General features: G+C 38.3%; 1 protein-coding gene across 8 annotated transcripts in view; it reads right to left on the bottom strand.

Moving 5' to 3' along the window:
- The window catches only part of MTRF1 (mitochondrial translation release factor 1), an 88,261-nt gene that overhangs the window by 50,321 nt on the left and 16,035 nt on the right, over nt 1-21,905 (bottom strand). For all 8 annotated transcript variants that reach the window (XR_013335537.1, XR_013335539.1, XR_013335535.1 and 5 more), the window contains 5 exons: nt 20,140-20,565; nt 15,374-15,465; nt 13,681-13,762; nt 13,370-13,477; nt 5,948-6,120 (listed from right to left, as the gene is read on the bottom strand). Coding sequence is in view for 1 of the 8 variants with exons in the window: in XM_077765674.1 (XP_077621800.1) it covers nt 5,948-6,120; nt 13,370-13,477; nt 13,681-13,762; nt 15,374-15,465; nt 20,140-20,565 (881 nt within the window). In the remaining 7 variants the exon portion in view is untranslated. The remainder of the gene's footprint in view (nt 1-5,947; nt 6,121-13,369; nt 13,478-13,680; nt 13,763-15,373; nt 15,466-20,139; nt 20,566-21,905) is intronic.

Below are 21,905 nucleotides of genomic sequence, written 5' to 3'. Positions count from 1 at the left end.
AGGTGAAATGGGGTGGAAGGAAGAAGGAGGGAAGCAAGAAAACCATGGATTTGATTTCTAAACTACATAAATGCTCGCATATACCAAAAATGAAATTAGATAAAAGAAGAAAGAAAACTCAAATGCCAATTTTAAGAGGAACAGAAACAAATGAATCAAAATATTTACCATAAAGATATCATAAGCACATAGAAAAACAGTATTTCAGATGGTCTTTGAACATAGTGGTCTGACTATACTTTCCTAGTAGGCAATATCCAAAGGACAGAAATCTTAAACAGTACTCAGTAGTTTACCGAGTAAATTTAAAGGCACTGTATATATGCTATATATAAAGAAAAACATAAATGTATTAATGTGATTAAGAAATAAAATTTTTACTCTAAGTGGAAAGAGATATAAATAAAAAATGCAAGATGGTGAGGAGGAAATACTTCCTTAATGTTAAATTTGAGTTGGTGGTAATAATAATTTGAACCAGTGATTTAAAATCATACTTATCTCCTAGCTCTTTACATTAAAGAATCTAAATGTAAGCACACATTAATAATAATGAGCATACATAGTACTTACCTCTTGATTTTTGGGTATATTTCTCACCAAAAGAAATGAGATCTGCCTCCAAGTCTGAGGCAGAAAGATAAAAGATGAACTTAGGATACCTAATTATACCAGAAAGCAAGGATATGTTCAAAAACTAATTGGGTAATTTAAAAAATGGCTGCACTACAAAGGTGACTACTGACCAAATCAGGGACAATTTGAACATTAAACACAACAGTGATTATAATTTACAAATTTTAAGTCTATAGTGAGGTCAATAATGAAATAATATTGATTTTATAATGAAGTAAAATAAAAGAGAAAGAAAGAAGGAAGGAGGAGAGAAGGTATTATGGAGGAAAGTTCTTTACAGAAAAGAATGCCAGTTAATAACGCAGAAGAAAGGACAGGTTAGAATATCACCATCTTGCAACCCGAAACAAAGTAACTGATTCAAGCAAAAAGATCACTAATGGATGTTAAGATCATTGAAAAGTTGTTGTAAATAGGATATATATATATCCTACAGACTCCTCAGTAATTGCAAAGAGAAAAATATAAAATTTTTTTAATGTTTTATTTATTTCTGAGAGAGCGAGAGAGACAGCATGAGCAGGGGAGGGTCAGAGAGAGAGGGTGACACAGAATCTGAAACAGGCTCCAGGCTCTGAGCTAGCTGTCAGCACAGAGCCCGATGCGGGGCTTGATGCGGGGTTCGAACCCACGAACCGTGAGATCATGACCCGAGCCGAAGTCGGATGCTTAACCGACTGAGCCACCCAGGCACCCCGAGAAAAATATAATTTTACAATGACAATAGTTTTGTGGTCACGATGTTTAAACTAATCCTCACTAAAGGTCAGACTATCTGATATTATGTGTCTTCTGATAAAATGCAACACAAATATAAGTACCTATAAAGTATTCCTTTTTTTTTAATCATTATTCATTTTTGAGAGACAGAGCCTGAGCAGGGGAAGGTCAGAGAGAGAGAGGGAGACACAGAACTTGAAGCAGGCTCCAGGGTGAGTTGTCAGCCCCAATGCTGGGCTTGAACACACAAGCCATCGGATCATGACCTGAGCTGAAGTCAGATGCTTAACTGACTGAGCCACCCAGGTGTCCCAGAAGTATTCTTGATCAAAATGAGTAATCTGGGGATTCTGGGTGGCTTAGTTGGTTAAGTGTCTGACTTTTGATTTCAGCTCAGGTCATTTTCTCAGGGTCATGAGTTCAAATCCCACACTGGGCTCTGTGCTCACATCACGCAGTCTGTTTCAGATCTTCTGTCTCCTCTTCTCTGCCCCTCCCCAGCTCATGTTCTCTCTCAAAAATAAATAAACATTAAAGAAAACACAAAAATGTATAACCTGAATGCACAGGATAAAGAACAAGTTAAAGAGTACCATGAGGAAACAAATGAATCCAGAATGTGGGACATTCTACAAGACAAATAGTCTAGACTCTTCAAAAAATTAATGTCATTAAGCGGTGCCTGGGTGGCTCAGTTGGTTAAGCGTCCAACTTTGGCTCAGGTCATGATCTCACAGTTCGTGGTGTGTCAGCTGTGCTGACATCTGGCTCAGAGCCTGGAGCCTGCTTCAGATTCTGTATCTCCCTCTCTCTCTGACCCTCCTCTGCTCACATTGTCTTTCTCTCTCTCTCTCTCTCTCACAAATAAATAAAACCAGTAAAAAATTTTAAAAACTTAATGTCATTTAAAGAAAAAAGGTTGAGAGGGGCGCCTGGGTGGCTTAATCGGTTAAGCGTCCGACTTTCGCTTAGGTCATGATCTCGCGGTTCGTGGGTTCGAGCCCCGTGTTGGGCTCTGTGCTGACTGCCAGCTCAGAGCCTGGAGCCTGTTTCAGTCTGTGACTCCCTCTCTCTCTGACCCTCCCCTGCTCATGCTGTCTTTCTCTCTCTCTCCTAGAAATAAAATAAAAATCTTAAAAAAAAAAAAAGGTTGAGAAACTGTTCCAATCTTAAAGATACATACAACTTAATGGCAAGGTGTGAAACTTGATGGGATCCTGATTAAAACAAACAAAAAAAGGCTATAAAATAATTCCACAGAACTCCTAAAACCTTCAGAATTTCCTGTGATAAGACTGATGAATTGCACCAAAACCCATAAAATACCAGCAATAAACCTAACCAAAGAGATGAAAAGTCTATACACCGAGAACTATATAGAAAGCTTACGTGAGAAATTGAAGACAACAACAAAAAAAAAGGAAAAATATTCCATGCTCCTGGATAGGAAGAACAAGTATTGTTAAAATGTCAATACTACCCAAAACAATCTACATATTCAATGCAATACCTATCAAAATAACACCAGCGTTCTTCACAGACCTAGAACAAACAATCCTAAAATTTGTATGGAACCAGAAAAGATCTCAAATAGCCAAAGAAATCCTGAGGGGAAAAAAAAAAACAAAACAACAAAGCTGGAGGCATCACAATTCTGGACTTCAAGCTGTATTACAATGCTGTAATACAATCATCAAGACCGTATGGTACTGACACAAAAACAGACACTTAGATCAATGGGACAGACAAGAGAACCCTGAAATGGATCCACAAACATATGCCCGACTAATCTTTGACAAGACAGTAAAGAATATTCAATGGGATAAAGAGAGTCTCTTCAGCAAATGGTGTTGGGAAAACTGGACAGTGACCTGCAGAAGAATGAACCTAGACCACTTTCTCTCTCACACCACACACAAAAATAAACTGAAAATGAATGAAAGACCAAAGTGTAAGATAGGAAGCCAACAAAATCCTAGAGTAGAAAGCAGGCAAAAACCTCTTTGACCTCAGCCTCAGTAATTTCTTACTCAACACATCTCTGGAGACAATAGAAACAGTAGCAAAAATTAGCTCTTGGGACCTCATCAAGATAAAAAACTTCTGCATGGTGAAGGAAACAATCAGCAAAACTAAAAGGCAACTGACAGAAAAGAAGATATTTGCAAATGACATATCAGCTAAAAGGTTAGTATCCAAAATCTACAGATAACTTATCAAACTAAACACCCAAAAAACAAATAATCCAGTGAAGAAATGGGCAAAAGACATGAACAGACATTTTTCCAAAGAAGACATCAAGATAGTTAACAGATACATGAAAAAATGCTCAACATCATTCGTCATCAGGGAAATACAAATCAAAACCACAGTGACATACCACCTTACACCTGTCAAAATGGCTAACATGAACAACTCAGGCAACAACAGATGTTGGCAAGGATGTGGAGAAAGAGGAACCCTTTCATACTGCTGGTGAGAATGCAGACTGGTGCAGCCACTCTGGAAAACAATGTGAGGTTCCTCACAAAATTAAAAATAGGACTACCCTAAGACCAGGAATTGCACTACTAGCAATTTATCCAAAGGATACAAAAGTGCTGATTTGAAGGGGCACATGCACCCCAATGTTTATAGCAGCATTATCAACAAATAGCCCAAGTATGGAAAGAGCCCAAATGTCCAGGGATGGATGAATGGACAAAGAAGATGTGGTGTGGATATATATGCAATGAAATATTACTCGGCAATCAAAAAGAATAAAATCTTGCCATTTCTAACAATGTGGATCAAACTAGAGTGTACTATGCCAACTGAAATTAGTCCATCAGAGAATGACAAATATACGACTTCACTCATAAGTGGAAGTTAAAATACAAAACAGAAAGAACATAAGGGAAGGGGAAAAAAATCATATAAAAACAGTGAGGGGGACAAAACATAAGAGACTCTTAAATATAGTGAACAAACAGGGTTGCTGGAAGAGTTGCGGGTGGGGGGGATGGGCTAAACGGGCAAGGGGCATTAAGGAAGACACTTGTTGGGATGAGTGCTGGTGTTGAATGTAGGGGATGAATCACTGGATTCTATTCTTGAAATCACTTTTGCACTATATGCCAACTAACTTGGATGGAAATTAAAAAAATTAAAAAAAAAAAAAGACTGATGAAGGTATTTTGTCATTCACAACAAGCCCCTATTTGAGTGTATGTTAATAAGAGGGGATTTCAGGAAAGCCCTTAGATAACCAAAGGATGGGGGCTGACTGCCAGAGGGACCAATCGTGTGACTGGAGGACTGGAATTTTCAGCTCCACCCCCCCATCCCCCAACTTCTAGGGAAGGGAAAGGAGCTGAAGGTCAAATTAATCCCTAATGCCCAATGGTTTAATCAAACATGGTCCATGAAAATCCCCAAGGCACAGGGTTCAAAGAACTTTCAGGCTGGGAACATGTGGAGGTGCAGGGAGGGTAGCGCACCTAGACAGGGTAGGGAAGCTCTGCATGTCTTCTCATGTACTTTGCCTCATGCTCCTCTCTAATTTGGCTGTTACTGAATTGTATGTTTTGTAACAAATCACTTTTCATGGTAACCGAGTTCTATGAGCCACTTCAGTAAATGAACAAGCCCAAGGAGGGGGTTGTGGAAACCTCTCAATTCGTAGCCACTTGGTTGGAAGCACAGGTGACACCCTGGACTGGTGACTGGCCTCTAAGGTGGGCGGAGAGGGAGACCAGGTGAGAATGAGCTATTAGCCTGTGGGGTCTGATGCTATTTCCTGGCAGGTCATGTCAGAATAGAGTTGACTTGTAGGACAGCCACTTGGTGTCCACAGCTTACTGAAGAATTTCTTGGTGGTGGAAAAAAACTTGACACACTCAGAGTGGAGAAGTATTCTGTGAGTAGACAGAATGCACAGGAGTTTTTCCTAGAAGACAGTATTACAGAATTATGGCTGATTTTCATAGATAATGGTATTGTATAGGTAGGAAAATATCCTAATCTTAAAAGATATTAAGTTGAAGACTTGGAGAATAAAGCCTCATAGTGTTCGCTATACACTTTATAGTTATTAAAAAAAATATATATATATATATACACACACACACACACACACAGGAATCCCATAAATGTGGCAAAATGTAAACAGGTATTGTACAGGTGAAGGTTACATAAATTTTTAGTGTGGTATTCTTTCAATTTTATGTATATTTAAAATAAAATTTTAAAAAGGAAAAAATAGGTAATAAGGCTGTATTCAACTAATAAGATATTAGACCCCACATAGGTATTAAATCCCTGCCCTCAACATGTTATCTGTGGAATTAATTTCCACAGATAAAACTTAAGCAACATTATAAAAGCTTTGTGAATCCTGTTTTATGAAGAGAACTGGCTTCTATTTAAAAAGCAAAACACTCTGGTGAGGAATAAGAAGGGCAACTTTACCTCGGGAAGAGTTAAAGATTTCCCAATAGAGACTGCAAAATTCAATGTGTATACTCGAAAATCAATTTCCTAGAAGCTAAACCTTGTCATCAAAACATTCATTAAGCTGGAGTAAGTTGCCAATGCCTCCTGGTAAGGTTACCTCATCTGGTTGAGGGAGGACAATGACCGACATGGTTCCTGTGTGAATACGTTGCATTCTTGATGACAGGCCCACCTCGGGGATTCGCTGAACTCGATGAATCCCACCTTCATACTTCAGATGCCTATAGACACCGTTACCAGAAATTCGGGCAGCTGCATGATGTAGCCCACCTAGGAACATAAAACCCCAAAATATTAATGAGTTCTACTTTGGAAGGGATCTGGATCTTAAATGCCCTTAATCCCAAGCCTGAATGCAAGTATAGAGCCAGAGATGAGAACATAAAGTGGATATAAAACTGTATCTTCCCAACGTCAACGTATTAATATATAAAAGGAAATATGCCGAAATATTATTCATGCTTATCTCTGGGAAACAGTGTAACAATATATATTTTATTTTACTTTTTATACTTTTATTTCTAAGTATTCTATAATGAACAAAATTTAAATTCTACTGGAAAAAAACAACACTGGGACATTTTCTTCACTGAACGACCCTATGTGAGCTTAGGCTAATATGGTGCCTATATAAAAGGATGCTCACTAACATAAGAATTTATTATTCATTTGTTTACTTATTATTTTTAAAAAATACTTATTTTTGAATGAGAGAGAGACAGAGCATGAGCAGGGGAGCAGCAGAGAGGAAGACACAGAATTTGAAGCAGGTTCCAGCTCTGAGCTGTCAGCACAGAGCCTGACTCAGGGCTTGAACTCATGAATAGTGAGATCATGACCTGAGCTGAAGTCGGATGTGTAACCTGAGCTACCCAGGTGCCCCTTGAAAAAAATTTTTTTAATGTTTGTTTTTGCATAAAAATTTTATAATGATGAATAATTCTATAGGTCCTCCCAAGTTTTCAAGAATCTGTTGAAATTAGTTCTTGCTTATTTATCTATGGAATGTGAAGATAAACACCAAAAAACCTTAATGCCTAGGTTAGCCTTTTCTTATTGGGTATACTCATTTTTTAAAAAACCTTTTTATTTTAAAATAATATACAGAAATGGGGTACCTGGGTGGCTCAACTGGTTAAGCACCTGACTCTTGGTTTTGGCTCACGTCATGGTCTCACAGTTTTGGGTTCAAGCCGTGCATCAGGCTCTACTCTGATAGTATGGAGCCTACTTGGGATTCTTTCTCTCTCCCTCTCTCTGCCCCTTCTCCACTTGCACTCTGTCCCTCTCCAAATAAATAAATAAATAAATATGTGTATGTGTGTGTATACATACATGTATGTACATACATACATACAGACATAAAAAGCCACATGAAATAAATGGTTTAATGACCACAAGACCAAGAAAAAGAACTTTGTCAATCACCCCAAAAGCCCTGCCATATACCCATTCCCAGTTACAATCCTCACCGTTTCTCACGAGTAACTATGATCCTGACTTTGGCTGTTATAATTTTCTTACCTAAGTGCTAAAGTTTAGTCGTGTCCATTTAAAAAAGTCTGATGTCTTTTAAAAAAATTATTTATTTATTTATTTACTTGCTTATTTATAGTAATCTCTACCTCCAAAGTGGGGCTCAAACTCATGACACCAATATCAAGAGTCGCACATGTTTCCACCTGAGGCAGCCAGGTGCCCCAAAAAGTTTAATGTTGCTTCAATCTCTTACTCTATACATTCATCATCCATCTCTTTTGTTTCCTACAAATTACTGTTAAGGAAACTGGGCTATCGACCTGTAAAAATTTCTCACAGTATGGATTTCCTGATGGTACACTCTTAGTACAGTTCAACCTGTTCTTCTGCCCTGTGCTGGCTGCAGTTTGGCAGCTGGATTCAGAGACTGTCAGACACCTGTTTGAGCTCCTTGGCAAGACTACAGGTGCACATAGGTATAGGACTGTTTTCTTTCTTTTTATGGTCTTGACATGCTTTGATGTTTAATGTATCACAGGGGTTATAAAATAGTGGTATTCTAATTCTGTAATTTCTTTCACTTATTATTGGCTAATATACATTTATAAAGAGACATTTCCCCTTGTCTACTAGTTGCTACAGTTATATAGGAAAGGCATGATATATACTTGATTCTATCCCTTTGTCAGTTTTACCAATATGTGTATTTGGACAAATTACTCTACCTTCTTGAATACCAGATAAAGAAGCTGACTAGCATTTAGGGGTCGGATGATATGAAAAATGTTAACTGTTTATCATTCATACTCAGTGCAGTCAGATGGTCATATTATGAAAGATATCCAGAAACTGAGACAGGGTGAGGCCACAACAATTACAATTTTCCATCTCACATTCACTCTGTACTTGTATTATTTATTATTCCCCTCATCCCCCTTTACCTACTTCACGCTGAGGGCACATATTTGAATTTATGATGGAAAGGAGAAGGCTGCAGCTTTACTGTACAGATTATTAGAGTCAATCTTAGGCTGCCTGGGTTCAAATTTAAGCTCTTCCTCTTCCTAGTTGTGTGTCCACAGGCAAGTTACTTCATTTATTCATGCTTTGGTTTCCTTTTTTGTAAATGGTAATCATAACTAGGGCTACTGTATGGAAAACCATTCATAGTGCAGACTATGTGAGTAGTGCTTCAAGGCATAAGTAAGTGTATGACACAGACCTGAATTCAACCTACCTCCAAGGGTTGTTGTGAGGAATAACTGAGATAAACACTTGGAGAGCCTTTAGCAGTGTTGACATTTAGCCATCAATAAGTATTAGTAGTAACTGGAACTGTATCATTGGCTCTCCTGGGCCAGTTGATATCATGTGGAAGAGAATGATGATCAAGATACCTGTGAACTAGGGCACCTGGGTGGCTCAGTCAGCGAAGCGGCCAACTTCGGCTCAGGTTGTGATCTCACAGTCCACGGGTTCGAGCCCCATGCTGGGCTCTGTGCTATCATGACAGCTCAGAGCCTTAAGCCTGCTTTGGATTCTGGGTCTCCCTCTCTCTCTGCCCCTCCCCTGCTCCCATGCTCTCTCTCTCTCTCTCCAAAAAAAAAAAAAAAAAAAAAAAAAAAATCCTGTGAGCTAAAAGTATGATGTAGGGCAGAAGAATTGATACACTTCTGGTAGGACAGTGGGGTGCAATGCTGGCCTTGCCAGCTGAAAGAAAAGTGCTTCTGGTGGCCCCAATTGATAAGTATGGAGAAAAAAAGCATTTGTCAGATCAATGGCTACATAGCAGGTATCAGGGGCTGTGAATTTGCTCAATGCTCAAGTAAAGAAACCACATCTTGTACAGCAACTGTCATTAGAATCACCAGTTGGCTAAGCTTATAATATCCCACTGTCATTCACTGGGATCTGATCTACCTTCTTCATAGGTCAAATAAACAAACTGAAAAGGGACATGGTAGGAATCACCAACCTTGCATCTTTCAAGTCCTTGATGGTGGCACTAATCTCTGCAATCTCTAGAAATGCAGGATTGCTTGTGGGTTACTATTTTCCTAGGTAGAGGCGTGCTGATGGCTCCTATTTAGCCTTTGCCACCATATAGTCCTTACCCCACAGGTCAGAAAAATAATACAGGGATTCTGCCAGCTGAGTATATCTGTCCCAATTATGTATCCAGAACTGGGGAAACCACCACAGGACGGGTTTGGGAACCCACCAGGCCCACTGTGAGAGGAACCTGTGCTAAAACTCTTCTTCACCTGACCTCCACAAGCCTCTCTTCTAGGTGATGGGCCACAGTGATGTTTTGGGTCTCCTGGAATTAGTGTCATTTCAGAGCCAGTGGCCAGTAGTCCCTGAAAAGTCTGGTTGTTTCCTTTTCTGTAAGGAACAGTTACCCTGGGAAAAGGCCACAGATCCTTTTTGGGAGAATGCTGAGAAGAGTGAAAAGCATACATATTTGGCAATATCCTGGGGTCCTTCCTCAAGGGGATCCAGCCTCCCCTTTATTCAAGGGGTTTCGGTCTATAAACTAGCTCAAGTCTGAGAACCGATTGAGAAGCCATGATTTGTTTTCAAGGTTAAAGTTAGATTTCTGTTCACTTGACGTAAGACTTTTCTGCTTATACATATCAAGTAAAAATTTACGAGGCTTCCTATCTATTTTAACTTTACAGACGCCACAGTCAAGTAGCCAATGCCACAGGTCTAGGTGCAGCAGACTACTCTGACTGCTGCTTTGACTCTGCTGTCCATTACCATAACCACACCCACCCTGCCTTTGGCTGCTGAGTGCCGCCACTTGTCCCCCGCCACCTGGAAAGCCAGTTACTCCCACTGCATTTAGGTTTCCCAATTCAGCTGCCAAAGTCCCCACTGTAAGGTCTGGCTGACAGAGAAGAGCAATCAGACAGCTCTTCAAGGACGCCAGGGCTCCCCTTAGGAATTTATTTCTCACAGCTGTGATAAAAAGTATGTCTTCTGGACACATAAAAATAACCATCACTTTACTTTAAGTGACCTCTCCCTGAATTTAACTGGCAAGCAGAGAATAATAAAACATAATTATAAACATTCAACTGTTGGGAAGGAGGAGATAATGTAATACATTTCATAGAATCCTTTTAACTTGGAAGACATTTCAATTTATCAGATACCCAGTATACAGAATAACACAGTGTCATGGGGCGCCTGGGTGGCTTAGTCAGTTAAGCGTCCGACTTTCNACATTGAGAACTACTGCCTCTACTGCTTCCACAAAAACTATCTTGTAATCGTTTGGTTTGGACTATTTATGGAATGACTGAGTATTATCCGTATCTGCATCTACAGTCACAAAAGACTTTCAGTCACTTAATGCATGAATTTTTGCATTAAAGTATGTTTCCTTTCAACCTTAGCTTTTAGGGCTGTGTGAATCTTTGTGAGTTCCTCTCCATTTCAATTAAATACTAAAACATATATATAGAATTTAACATACATATTTTATAAGGTTGGTGCTTTTTACCCCTTCTCTATTTTAGCCTTCCTATTCACACCTTTTCTTCTCCTGATTATAACTAAATCAACTTTTAAGTATTTTATAATTTTAATAAGTAGAGGTTTATTCTTAGTCTTTAATTAAAAAAATTTTTAATGTTTATTTATTTTTGAGAGAGAGAGAGACAGACAGAACACAAGCAGGCGAGCGGCAGAGAGAGAAGGAGACACAGACTCTGAAGCAGGCTCCAGGCTCTGAGCTGACCGTCAGCACAGAGCCCGACGCGGGGCTCGAACCCACGAGCCGTGAGATCATGACCTAAGCGAAAGTCGGACGCTTAACTGACTAAGCCACCCAGGCGCCCCATGACACTGCTGTCAGCAGAGAGTCCGATGCGGGGCTCGAACCCATGAACTGTGAGATCATGACCTGAGCTGAAGTTGGATGCTTAACCGACTGAGCCACCCAGGTGTCCCACTTGGTCTTTAATTTTAAAGGCATGGAGTAAAATATTTAAAATTTTCCTTCTTTAAAAAAAAAAGTAGTTTTGGGGGCACTTGGGAGGCTCAGTTGGTTGAGCATCTGACTCTTAATTTCTGCTCAGATCATGATCTCTCGGTTCGTGAGCCCATGTGGGGCTCTGTGTTTAGGATTCCCTCCCTCTCTCTCTGCCCCTCCCTTGTGTGCACGCTCTCTCTCTCTCAAAATAAATAACTTTTTAAAAACAGTCCTTTTTACTTTTTAAAGTAGCTCTATTTAATTTTTCCAGTAAGTCAGTCTATCTTAAAAGAAAGGTTTCCCACACATTGTCTAGGGATTGTTTAGGCTGCTCTACACCCTGGAACAGAATCTGTCTTCCTGTTGTTATTGAGTTCATCTTTCGTTCTTGAAAACTGAATTCAAAATATACATCTGGGAGGTCACTGACGACATTTGCCACTATTCTCTTTTACAATGCTGTTTCTAAAAATTTTATTTTTTAAGTAATCTCTATACCCAACATGGTGCTTGAAGCTATAACCCTGAGATCAAGAGTAGCATTTCCTATGACCTCCTATCACAAATACGCTCTGGGTAAACTGGCCTCTTCACTGTCCTTCACACACACCAAGATTTTTCTTGCCACCACGTGTCCGCCCTGGCTGCTCGTTCCCTCTACTTTCAATTCCTCTTTCTTGACCACTGGCTGTTTGAAAACCTGTACCAGGCACAGCATTCTTATTCATTCATTTTCCTCCACAGTTTGACTTACTTTGATCCTTCTTCCTTTTTCCTGAGAGTGTGTGGTTTATTGCTGAGTATCAATGTATAACCAAGAAGATTAAAACTTTTATTCGGCTTAAAAGAATGGGAAAAAAAATTACTACCAGATGTTCTGATTTAACATAATTGAGTGTTTAAAAGTTTAAGGACTTGTATTGTTTGGTATTGTTTACATTGTATAAGTTTTTATCTGCCCAACTAGAGTGGCGTTTTAAAAATAAAGACAAATGATTAACTTTATCTGCCTTTCCATAAAAATTGAATACACAAAAAAGAAAGAGAGAGAGTAAATGCAAAGTCAGGAAACTCACACATGGTGCTAAAAGAAAAGGTAGAGAAAATGCTACTAAGGGCAATGAAATGAAGAGAGAAGTTGAGAGAATAAAAATGTGAGAAAAGTTTTTGAGATACTATGAAATAGGGAGAAGACTTTTTTTAGCTTCAACATTACAATAATAAGAATATAAGGTAGATGAAATATATTCAAAAGAGAGCTTGAAGAAAGTTCAGAAATTTAAAATCCTTTTTGAAAAGGATTGAAGACTGAAGAACGATTTCAATGGATTTAGCAGAGTGAGGAGGAGAGGCATAAGGCTGACACACTGAAAGACCAGATCCTTGGAAAGATTATTTTGTTATGTGTATTTAACCTTTGAGATTATAAAAATTTAAGATGTTAAAAAAGAATCTAATACATCATTAGCCACTCAGTCGAATTGATTACACTTTCAGGTTGTATCACATAAATAATGATAAAGTTGTTAAGAGCAAAAACCTTAACATATCTTTCTTTGAATAGAAAGCTGAGTTTCAAGGCAAGGTATCTATCTATTCTCCCCAGGAAAATTTTCTCTAATTCAGACATTCCTTCCTCCACTACTTCCCATTCTCTTCTCAGTTAAGACCTCTATTAGGGTAAAGCCGCTGAGAATGATGAGTCTGTTTCACAGCATTTAGCAGATACAGATAAAATGTTTTTGAAAATGGGAGGGGTACCTGGGTGGCTCAGTTGGTTAAAAGTCCATCAGACTCTTGATTTCCACTTAGGTTGTGATCCCACGGTTTGTAGAGCAGGGCTCGGTGTTGGACTCTGTGCTCCTAGAGTGGAGCCTGCTTGAGATTCTCTCTCCCCACTTCTCTCTGCCCCTCCCCAACTCGTGTATGTATGCACTCTCTCTCTCAAAATAAAAAAGAAAACTTTAAATAAAAAATGGGACGACATGGTTCTAATGAAGATCAGAAGTAAGACAATTTTTAGCATCATCTATGGACCAAATGCTCAAATATGCCTACCATAATCAGCTGGTGTATAATTCAGAAGTTCAAATTTCCAGTTTTTATAGCTTGAATAATTCTGGTACATATCAAATATTTCCCGGGTAAACTGCTGGCAGATATCACCTAAAAATATATATATATAAAATATTCAGTCAGCACAGATTTTGAAGACAGCCACTCATAGGTACAGGCCCCGTGGGAAATAAGGAGTAACTATTTCCATAGTGAAACACATTTAATGGACTTTTAAAGTTAAAGTGTGTCAAACCAAGGTAAAATTTACATATTTTTTCTTGGATCATTTACAATAAAATTATTAAACTGACCTCCAGTAGTTCTTCCAGATGTCACCTCTAAAATAACATCATTTTTGTCATATTTCTCCTTTGGCACTAGACTCTGGAAAAGCTGAAAAAGGGAAAAAAAAAAATCAGTGTTTGCGTGTATATTTAATATGGTATACTATTGCTTGATTTTAGATAAAAGACCTCCATTAAAAAAATCAATAATTAACACAATTATATAGCACCCCAACAAGGTCTAATCATTAAATGCTATAATAAGTGGACCAGACCTAAAATAAATGATGAATTCATGCCTACAATGGAGTTACTTGTCAGGGTATTCCTCACAATGCTATCAGATTATCTTAATTTTCTAACATGTCCAAGTTTAGATCAAAGTCTAGAGTGTTTCATTCAATTTTTTTTCAGATTTTGCCTCTTATTAGTTTTAAACAGTAGCTTCTTTCATCTAATGAATGAAGTAAAGCTTTGAAAGTCTTCACTTGCAGAAAAAAAGGACTCTTTCCATATGGCTGTGTATTCTCTCCTGCCATAGAGGACAGCAGACCTCAGGTCATGCCCTGTGTTCTCAGTAGAGCTTTTCTGCTTAAAGAGTATATTGAGGTCCCCTAGGATAAGGCCTAAGTAGTTTGAACCATGACAAGAAAACAAGGGGCTTCCTAATAAAGAAAGTAATCAGCATCCCTCTAAAGGAGAAAAAGGAAGCAGTTTTGTTTTTGATTACTAAAACATCTTGGAAATCAAACTAAAAGTACCTACTGCTAATTTTTGAAATACGCCGTCTCTGCTAGAAATGATAGTCTGAGAGAGTATCAGACCAAGAGTGACACCCTACTTCTGCCTTTGACTTGCTGATTAAATCACAGTAACCAATACCTCCACACCTCATTCCCCTCAACAAGCCCCACTATGCATTCCCAGAGTAGGGAGACTGAAAGAAGGAAGATGGCGAATAGCACAGAAGCAAAGATGGTATACAGACAGCACTGTATTTTTCACCGTCTTTTAAAAAAAATTTTTTTAATGTTTTATTTATTTCTAGGAGAGAGAGAGAGACAGCATGAGCAGGGGAGGGTCAGAGAGAGAGGGAGTCACAGACTCTGAAAAAGGCTCCAGGCTCTGAGCTGGCAGTCAGCACACAGCCCGACGCGGGGCTCGAACCCACGGACCGCAAGATCATGACCTAAGCGAAAGTCGGATGCTTAACCGACTAAGCCACCCAGGCGCCCCTTTCACCGTCTTTTAAACAAATCATCCGCTGAACTACAAGGAGCTAAAGGCTTGTGTGAACCAATTGTGTCTATACTCTTCGGTTTGTTTCATTCTAACCAGAAAGCAAATTTTCAATCCTTAATTAACACAATCACTATGAACACCTCCCCTTTCCTAAGGTTTAAAAACTATCGATTCTTCCTCTGGGTGAACTAAATTTCTCTACCAACATCTGTCTCCTTGCTTGGCAAGTTAATAGCTTTGGAATATGGTTGCTCTTGGAGAATGGGGAAAGGTGATGTTTTATTCTTTGGCATCCCAATCACTTCAATCCCATTATTCAATCTGGAGCAGATTACAGTATTAAACCCAGCTTAATCACTTATTATAAAAGAAGCCTTAGTAAACTGGTGTTTGGAAAGTACTTTGAGCACAATATATCCTAGTAAAACAGTATTCTTTTATATTAACACAATCGAGTAGTCTGCCACCTAAAACATACCTCACTGTATAACATATTGATTTTCTGAATAATGGTTTGCCTCTCTTCCAATGCAAGTTCTTGTAACTGCTTCTCATCTTGTTGATTTAGACCTATAATGCAGCAACAGAAATGATAAATTTTTAAATACTCACAGAGACACTCATAAATAGCTACCTAATCTCTGCCTACTAAAGGCATTTTATTTCAGTTGTGAAGGAAAGGAATTATACAAAAGAACAGTTAGAATGGTTAGAGAATATCAATTAATAGGTACTTGTGAAGTATATCTAAGAAAAGTCAGTGTGAAAAGAGGTAAGATCGCTGCCCCAAAGAGCTTATGATTTGAATGTCTAGAAGTAATTCTAGAAGTCGGTGATAAATAAAACAAGTTTGAAAAGGAACTGGTTAATTAAACATAAACTCAAATAAGGACAGTTTTGGAGTAAATTGGGGTGACCACTTTTTGTCTGAAAGGTAGCAGCCATTACTCCGCACACTGGGTAATCTAGCATGGTTAGTAGAGCCTGCATTTTTTTCAAAGTCAGAAACAAGAACTCTGAAAAGTTTGAAATCTCTTGAAACGTTTATACTTCAGTAAACACTTTTTAAAAACACCATGTGGGTCAAACAAAACATCTTTGTAACCTCTGTTTTATGGAAACAATGGTCCTTTCCACATTATTTCAAAAGCAGAAAGTTAAATCACAGAACTCCCAACAAAAAGGCCTACCAATGAGAGGCAGTAGACAAGCTTGGTGGATCTCATAACCTTTGACTCTATTGCTCTAGGCACCTAGACTCCCATTTGTTAGTGGTGATGCTTGCAAACTGAGGTAGAAATTTCTGATTCTTATTAAGACAGAAATGAAAATATTGTAATTATAAAAGAGAGAAGGCTCTTTTAATGCTTACTATGCGCCAGATACTCTGCTAGTTGTTGGGAACACAAGGATGAATAAAACAGGATTCTAGGCCTCAAGTGGCTCAGTGCGGTGGGAAAGATGGGCATGCACACATGATTAAAATATGTGACATGACAATGCCATGGAGGCGTAAAGAAGGGGGTCTGACCCAGACTTCAACACTTGCGAAAGGCTTCCTGGATAAGGCGCCATCAAACTGAATTCTAATTATGGATCATCAGTTGCAGAACTGTAATATCACCAGGGGCCTTACGTTATGCACTTATGCCACAGATGGAAACCATGCTGACATTACTCCATATAGATACCTGGTAGGTGAAAGGTAACAGAAAAAGATTATTTGCAGTCACATAAAATTACTTTTGTGGCCTCTAATTGTTTACTGACCTATAAAATCCAATCTAATCCAATCTCATTACATACAAAGATTTGAGAGTCTATTAATCCTACGTTTGGTGCTGCAGGAAATATAAAAATGAGTATGACATGGGCTCTGGCCTTGAAGATGAGGAGGGAAGAGGCAGAAGTTAAGCCAATTAACTTTTTTTTTTAATGTTTGTTTATTTTTGAGAGAGAAAGACAGAGACAGACTACAAGCAGGGGAGAACAGAGAGAGAGAGAGAGAGAGAGAGAGGGAGACACAGAATCCAAAGCAGGCTGTCAANGAGTCTATTAATCCTACGTTTGGTGCTGCAGGAAATATAAAAATGAGTATGACATGGGCTCTGGCCTTGAAGAAGATGATGAGGGAAGAGGCAGAAGTTAAGCCAATTAACTTTTTTTTTTTAATGTTTGTTTATTTTTGAGAGAGAAAGACAGAGACAGACTACAAGCAGGGGAGAACAGAGAGAGAGAGAGAGAGAGAGAGAGGGAGACACAGAATCCAAAGCAGGCTGTCAACACAGAGTCTGATGTGGGGCTCAAATTCATGAACTGCGAGATCATGACCTGAGCCGAAGTTGGATTATTAACAGACTGAGCCACCCAGGCGCCCCAAGCCAATTAACTTTTAAGACATAGGATCAAAACTCAAAACACAGAAAGGTAAACTTATTTGTTTTACAGAGGAGATTGAGGCCAAAGTATGACGTCCAAGCCATACGTAAAACAGGAGTGAATTTTAACAAGGTGAAATTGGTGGGTAACAATAAATGCAAAGACAGACATGGGAGGATACTGGTATATTCAGGGAACAGTGAGTTATTTATTTTTATTGGAAGATAGCATATGCGATGGGAATTAATACACTATACAGAGAGGCTGGTGCCACTCTGCAGAGGCTCCTAAATGCCAAATCAAAAAATATGTATTTATAGGCGATGGGGGCTACTGAAAATTTTGAGCAGGGGAGTAATAGATTAAAGTTGCACTTGGACTGGGAAAGCCTGCAAGTGGCATACAGTTGGGAATTTATTATAATCATCCAGGATGAGATATAATAAAGATATAAATGAGCAGAAAGAATAGAAGGGGACTACTGAAAGGTATACTACAGAGGTAGAGCCTACTGGACTCTGAATCATTGTGCAGTGGGTAAGAACAGAGGCTGTGGAGTCTCACTGATTGGGTTCAAATGCTTGCACCTCTCCTGACTGGCTGAGTGACCTTTAGCATTTTAAGCTCTTAGTTGGTTCATCTATAAAACGAAGATTTTACCTCATCAGATTATTGTGAATATTCAAATGAGATAATATTTGTAAAATATTTAGCTTAAGTGCTTGGCACATAGTAAGACAGCAAATGTAGCTTCTATTACAGAATAGCAAAATTGCAGAACTAGAAGACATTCCAGAAGCAATCCAATCCAATCTTAATCATATATGATACAACAAAGGCTGAAGAAGATTATATCAATTTAATTTGGAAAGCATTTAGTCAGCTCCTATAGTATGCAAAGAACTTTCCCAAAACTAATTAATTAAAAATTTGAAGGGCATAATGCAAACGAGTAAAAAAAAAGTCCTCATTAAACATAGGTTAAGAAACTCATGGTACCACTAACAGAAGGCAGGAAAATACAAGTCTCTGGAACTCCAGAAATTTACAGGTCTAACTGTGACTGGACTTGACATTGCTTAACATCTCTAACACTTAATGAAACAGGATGAAGCACAGAGGCAAGTTCAGAAACTAAAAGCTTAAAGCCCTATCTGGATAAATGCTGAATCCCAGGTTAGTTCATCATACTTTTCTCTCAACTTCTGTACATTTTGGAAAATTTTCATATGAGGAAAATGTTAAGGCAAGAGCAATATTAAGAAATACTAAAACGAAAAATAAACACCTCTTACATCATATATAAAATTAATTCATATAGACTAAAGAATTAAATATAAAGTTAAAAATATAACACTTAGAAATAAACACGGATATACCCTTTGCGACCTTGGATTACACAACAGTTTCTTAGAGGACACCAAAAACACAAGCAAAAAGGGGAAAAAAAGATAAATTTGACATCATCAAAATTAAAATTAGGGTGCTTCAATCTGTTTTACAAAAGGAGGGGAAAGGGACGGCTGGCTGGCTTAGTCAGTGGAGCACACGAGTCTCAATCTTGTGGCTGTGAGTTCAAGTCCCACGTTGGGTATAGAGACTACCTAAAAATAAAATGTCAGGGGTGCCTGGGTGGCTCAACTGGTTAAATGTCTGACTCTTGATTTCGGCTCCAGATATGATCTCACGGTTTGTGGGTTCAAGCCCCCATCAGGCTCTGTACTCTTTCCCTCTCTCTGCCCCTCCCCACTCTCAAAACACATAAATAGATATTTTTAAAAAATATCTTTAAAAAAATTATAGTGCTTCCTAAGATAAGCCCCAGAACAGAGACAATTTTTGCATATCATATATCTGATAAGGAACTTGTAGCTACAATATAAAGAACTCTCACAAGTGAATAGAAAGACAAATAATTTTAAAGTGGGCAAAGGATCTGAACAGTCATTTAGCCAAAGATGAGATAGAAATGGCCAACAGGGACATGAAAAGATGCTCAACATCATTAATCAGGGAAATGCAAATGCAAATCAAAGCCACAATAAGATACCATCTCACACCCACTAGGACAGCTAGAATCCAAAGAGCAGAATAGAAATGGTGAAGCCACTTTGGAAAATAGTCTGGCAACTGTTCAAAAGGTAAAATGTAGAGTTACGAGACAACTCAGCAATTGGAGCACCATTGCTCATAATAACCAAAAAGTGGAAACAACTCAATAACCATTAACTGATGAATGGATAGATGAAAAGAAACTGTGGTACATCCATACAATGGAATATAGTTCCACAATAAAAAGAAATACAAATACGTGCTACAACGTAGATGAATCTTGAAAATATTATGCTAACTGAAAAAAGGCAATGACAAAGAATGTATTATATGACTCTATTTATATAAAATGCCTAAAATGAGTACATCTAGAAAGTAGATTAGCAGTTGCTTCTGGCTGGCAGGAAAGGGGGAATTGGGACAAGATGACTGCAGGGTGCAGAGTTTCTTTCCGGGAGGATGAAATAATATCTAGACCAATATAAGCCCTTTGATGGGGTTGGAACTATATTTTTCTGTCTCTGCTATATTCATAGGACAGTGCTCAATAAAGACCTGCTCAATAAATTAAAGTTTTTGAAAATATCAATATTCAGTCTCCTAGACCCTAAAAACTTGGCAAGCACTACGAGGAGCTTGGTCTTTTAGTAGCTGATATTTGGTAGCTGAAATACTTTAAACACCCAGGGTGGAATCCTGTCTTCTCCAAGTATAGGATGTATTCATTCTAGGTTTTTTAAAAGACTGCATTCAATAAAGCTTTAACTTATAAAATCAATCATGTCCTTATACACACACATATCTTTTACCTACTTTTACACATCGAATCTAGTTCTTCAATTGCTTGCTCAGCCTCCTGAATTTCTTGGTAAATGGCTGTGAGTGGCGCCAGCTCGGCATGCCTTCTAGTCAAGGCCCTTCGGTCACCTTCATTTAGAGACATTCGCTGTAAACACTGATCAAGCGTACAGTACTCCTTGTTCAGGCCTTCCATGTATTTCTGTAGTCCCTTACGCTTCCACAGCATCCTGGTGTCTTGATGACAGTATCTCCTGGGACAATTCTTATTTAACAGATGATGGAGAATGAGATGCCTCTTTTGTCTAAAAACCCACAGCCTTGTATCAAGATGTCTCTGTGTAAACTGACGAGACTGGGGGTGGATACGGCACTGGTGGAGACCATTACAAGTTGAATGTCTAAAAAGCCAAGCACACAGGTGGCGATTCATCTCAGCATCTGAAATATAATAAATACAATCTGAAAAAAAAAACAAAACAACTCTACAAATACAAAAGCTGGAAGAAGCCTCAAGAAATCTTGTTCAGTTTACCACCACAGCCAGCTCCAAACACTGTCCTGAAATTCAATAATCCAAAAAAAAAAAATTATTCTTCAAATGCCTGAATATAACATATTAAAACAAATGAAGATAGCACTGTTTCCTATTCACTCAAAGTATGTAATTAGCTAAAGCAAATGAGTAGGAGTGTAACTAATAAATATATTAACAGACTGTATTAAATCAGCAATTTTCTAGCAAGTACTCAGAATCTAGAATTGAGTATGTGAACAAGCACTTGAAAGGTATGAAATAATCATGCAAGCTTTAGGCAGTTCACATATTCATAGACTTCTAAAGTTTGAAGAAGATAGGGGCACCTGGGTGGCTCAGTCGGTTAAGCATCCGACTTCAGCTCAGGTCATGATCTCACGGTTCGTGGGTTTGAGCCCCACGTCGGGCTCTGTGCTGACAGCTCAGAGCCTGGAGCCTGTTGCAGATTCTGTGTCTCCATCTCTCTCTGACCCTCCCCTGCTCATGCTGTCTCTATCTCTTTCTCAAAAATAAATAAAACATTAAAAAAAAAAGACTTTAAAAAAAATAAAGTTTGAAGAAGATATTAACTGTTTTCTTGTCTAGGTCTTTAATTCTAGGTATCCAAATATCTAAGAAAGTCAAGTGACTTAATCATGATTACTCACTCAGCCAGACAGGCAGAGCTAATACTAGAATGCAGTTTTATTGTTCAGAGCTCAGTGCTTTCCATTCTCAATTCTGCAATCAAGTGCCTTCCTTTTGGCTGAGACCCTAAAGGAAGAAAACTTCAAATATACTAAGAAAGTAAGTCTGGTAAAAAGGGACAGTGGCGATAATTGCATTAAATAAAAAAGCAGAATGCAAAAACAATATAATCTCAACTAGATTTTCAAAATTTTCTATGATTTATGGTATACATGTAAAAAAGGTAATCAGTATTTTGGGGGTAGGGGGAAACCTAAAAAAGAAATATAGCAAAATGTTAACAAGATGATCTCTAGTTGTGGGCTTGTAGATGCCTTTTGCTTGCCTTGTAATTTTTCTACTTTTCAGTGTTTTTTAATTTTTCTACATGCATAGCTTATATTACTTGTATTACGGTCAGGAAAAAATGGTTACTTAAAAAAATTACAAGTTAGGGGAAATTGGCTGTGTACGCTAATTATCTGTTCTTCTTCTAATAGACATAATCAGAAGCTAACAAAAGCACAGAGTAGTTTTATTAAGAAAGGGAAAAGATAAAGTATTTTAGGGAAAACAC

This window comes from Crocuta crocuta, unplaced genomic scaffold (assembly GCF_008692635.1).
Source record: "Crocuta crocuta isolate KB4526 unplaced genomic scaffold, BGI_CrCroc_1.0 scaffold75, whole genome shotgun sequence".
In the NCBI taxonomy this organism is placed as follows: domain Eukaryota; kingdom Metazoa; phylum Chordata; class Mammalia; order Carnivora; family Hyaenidae; genus Crocuta; species Crocuta crocuta.
The sequence above is the reverse complement of the archived record's forward strand: the minus strand, read 5'-3'. Positions and strand labels throughout refer to the sequence as shown.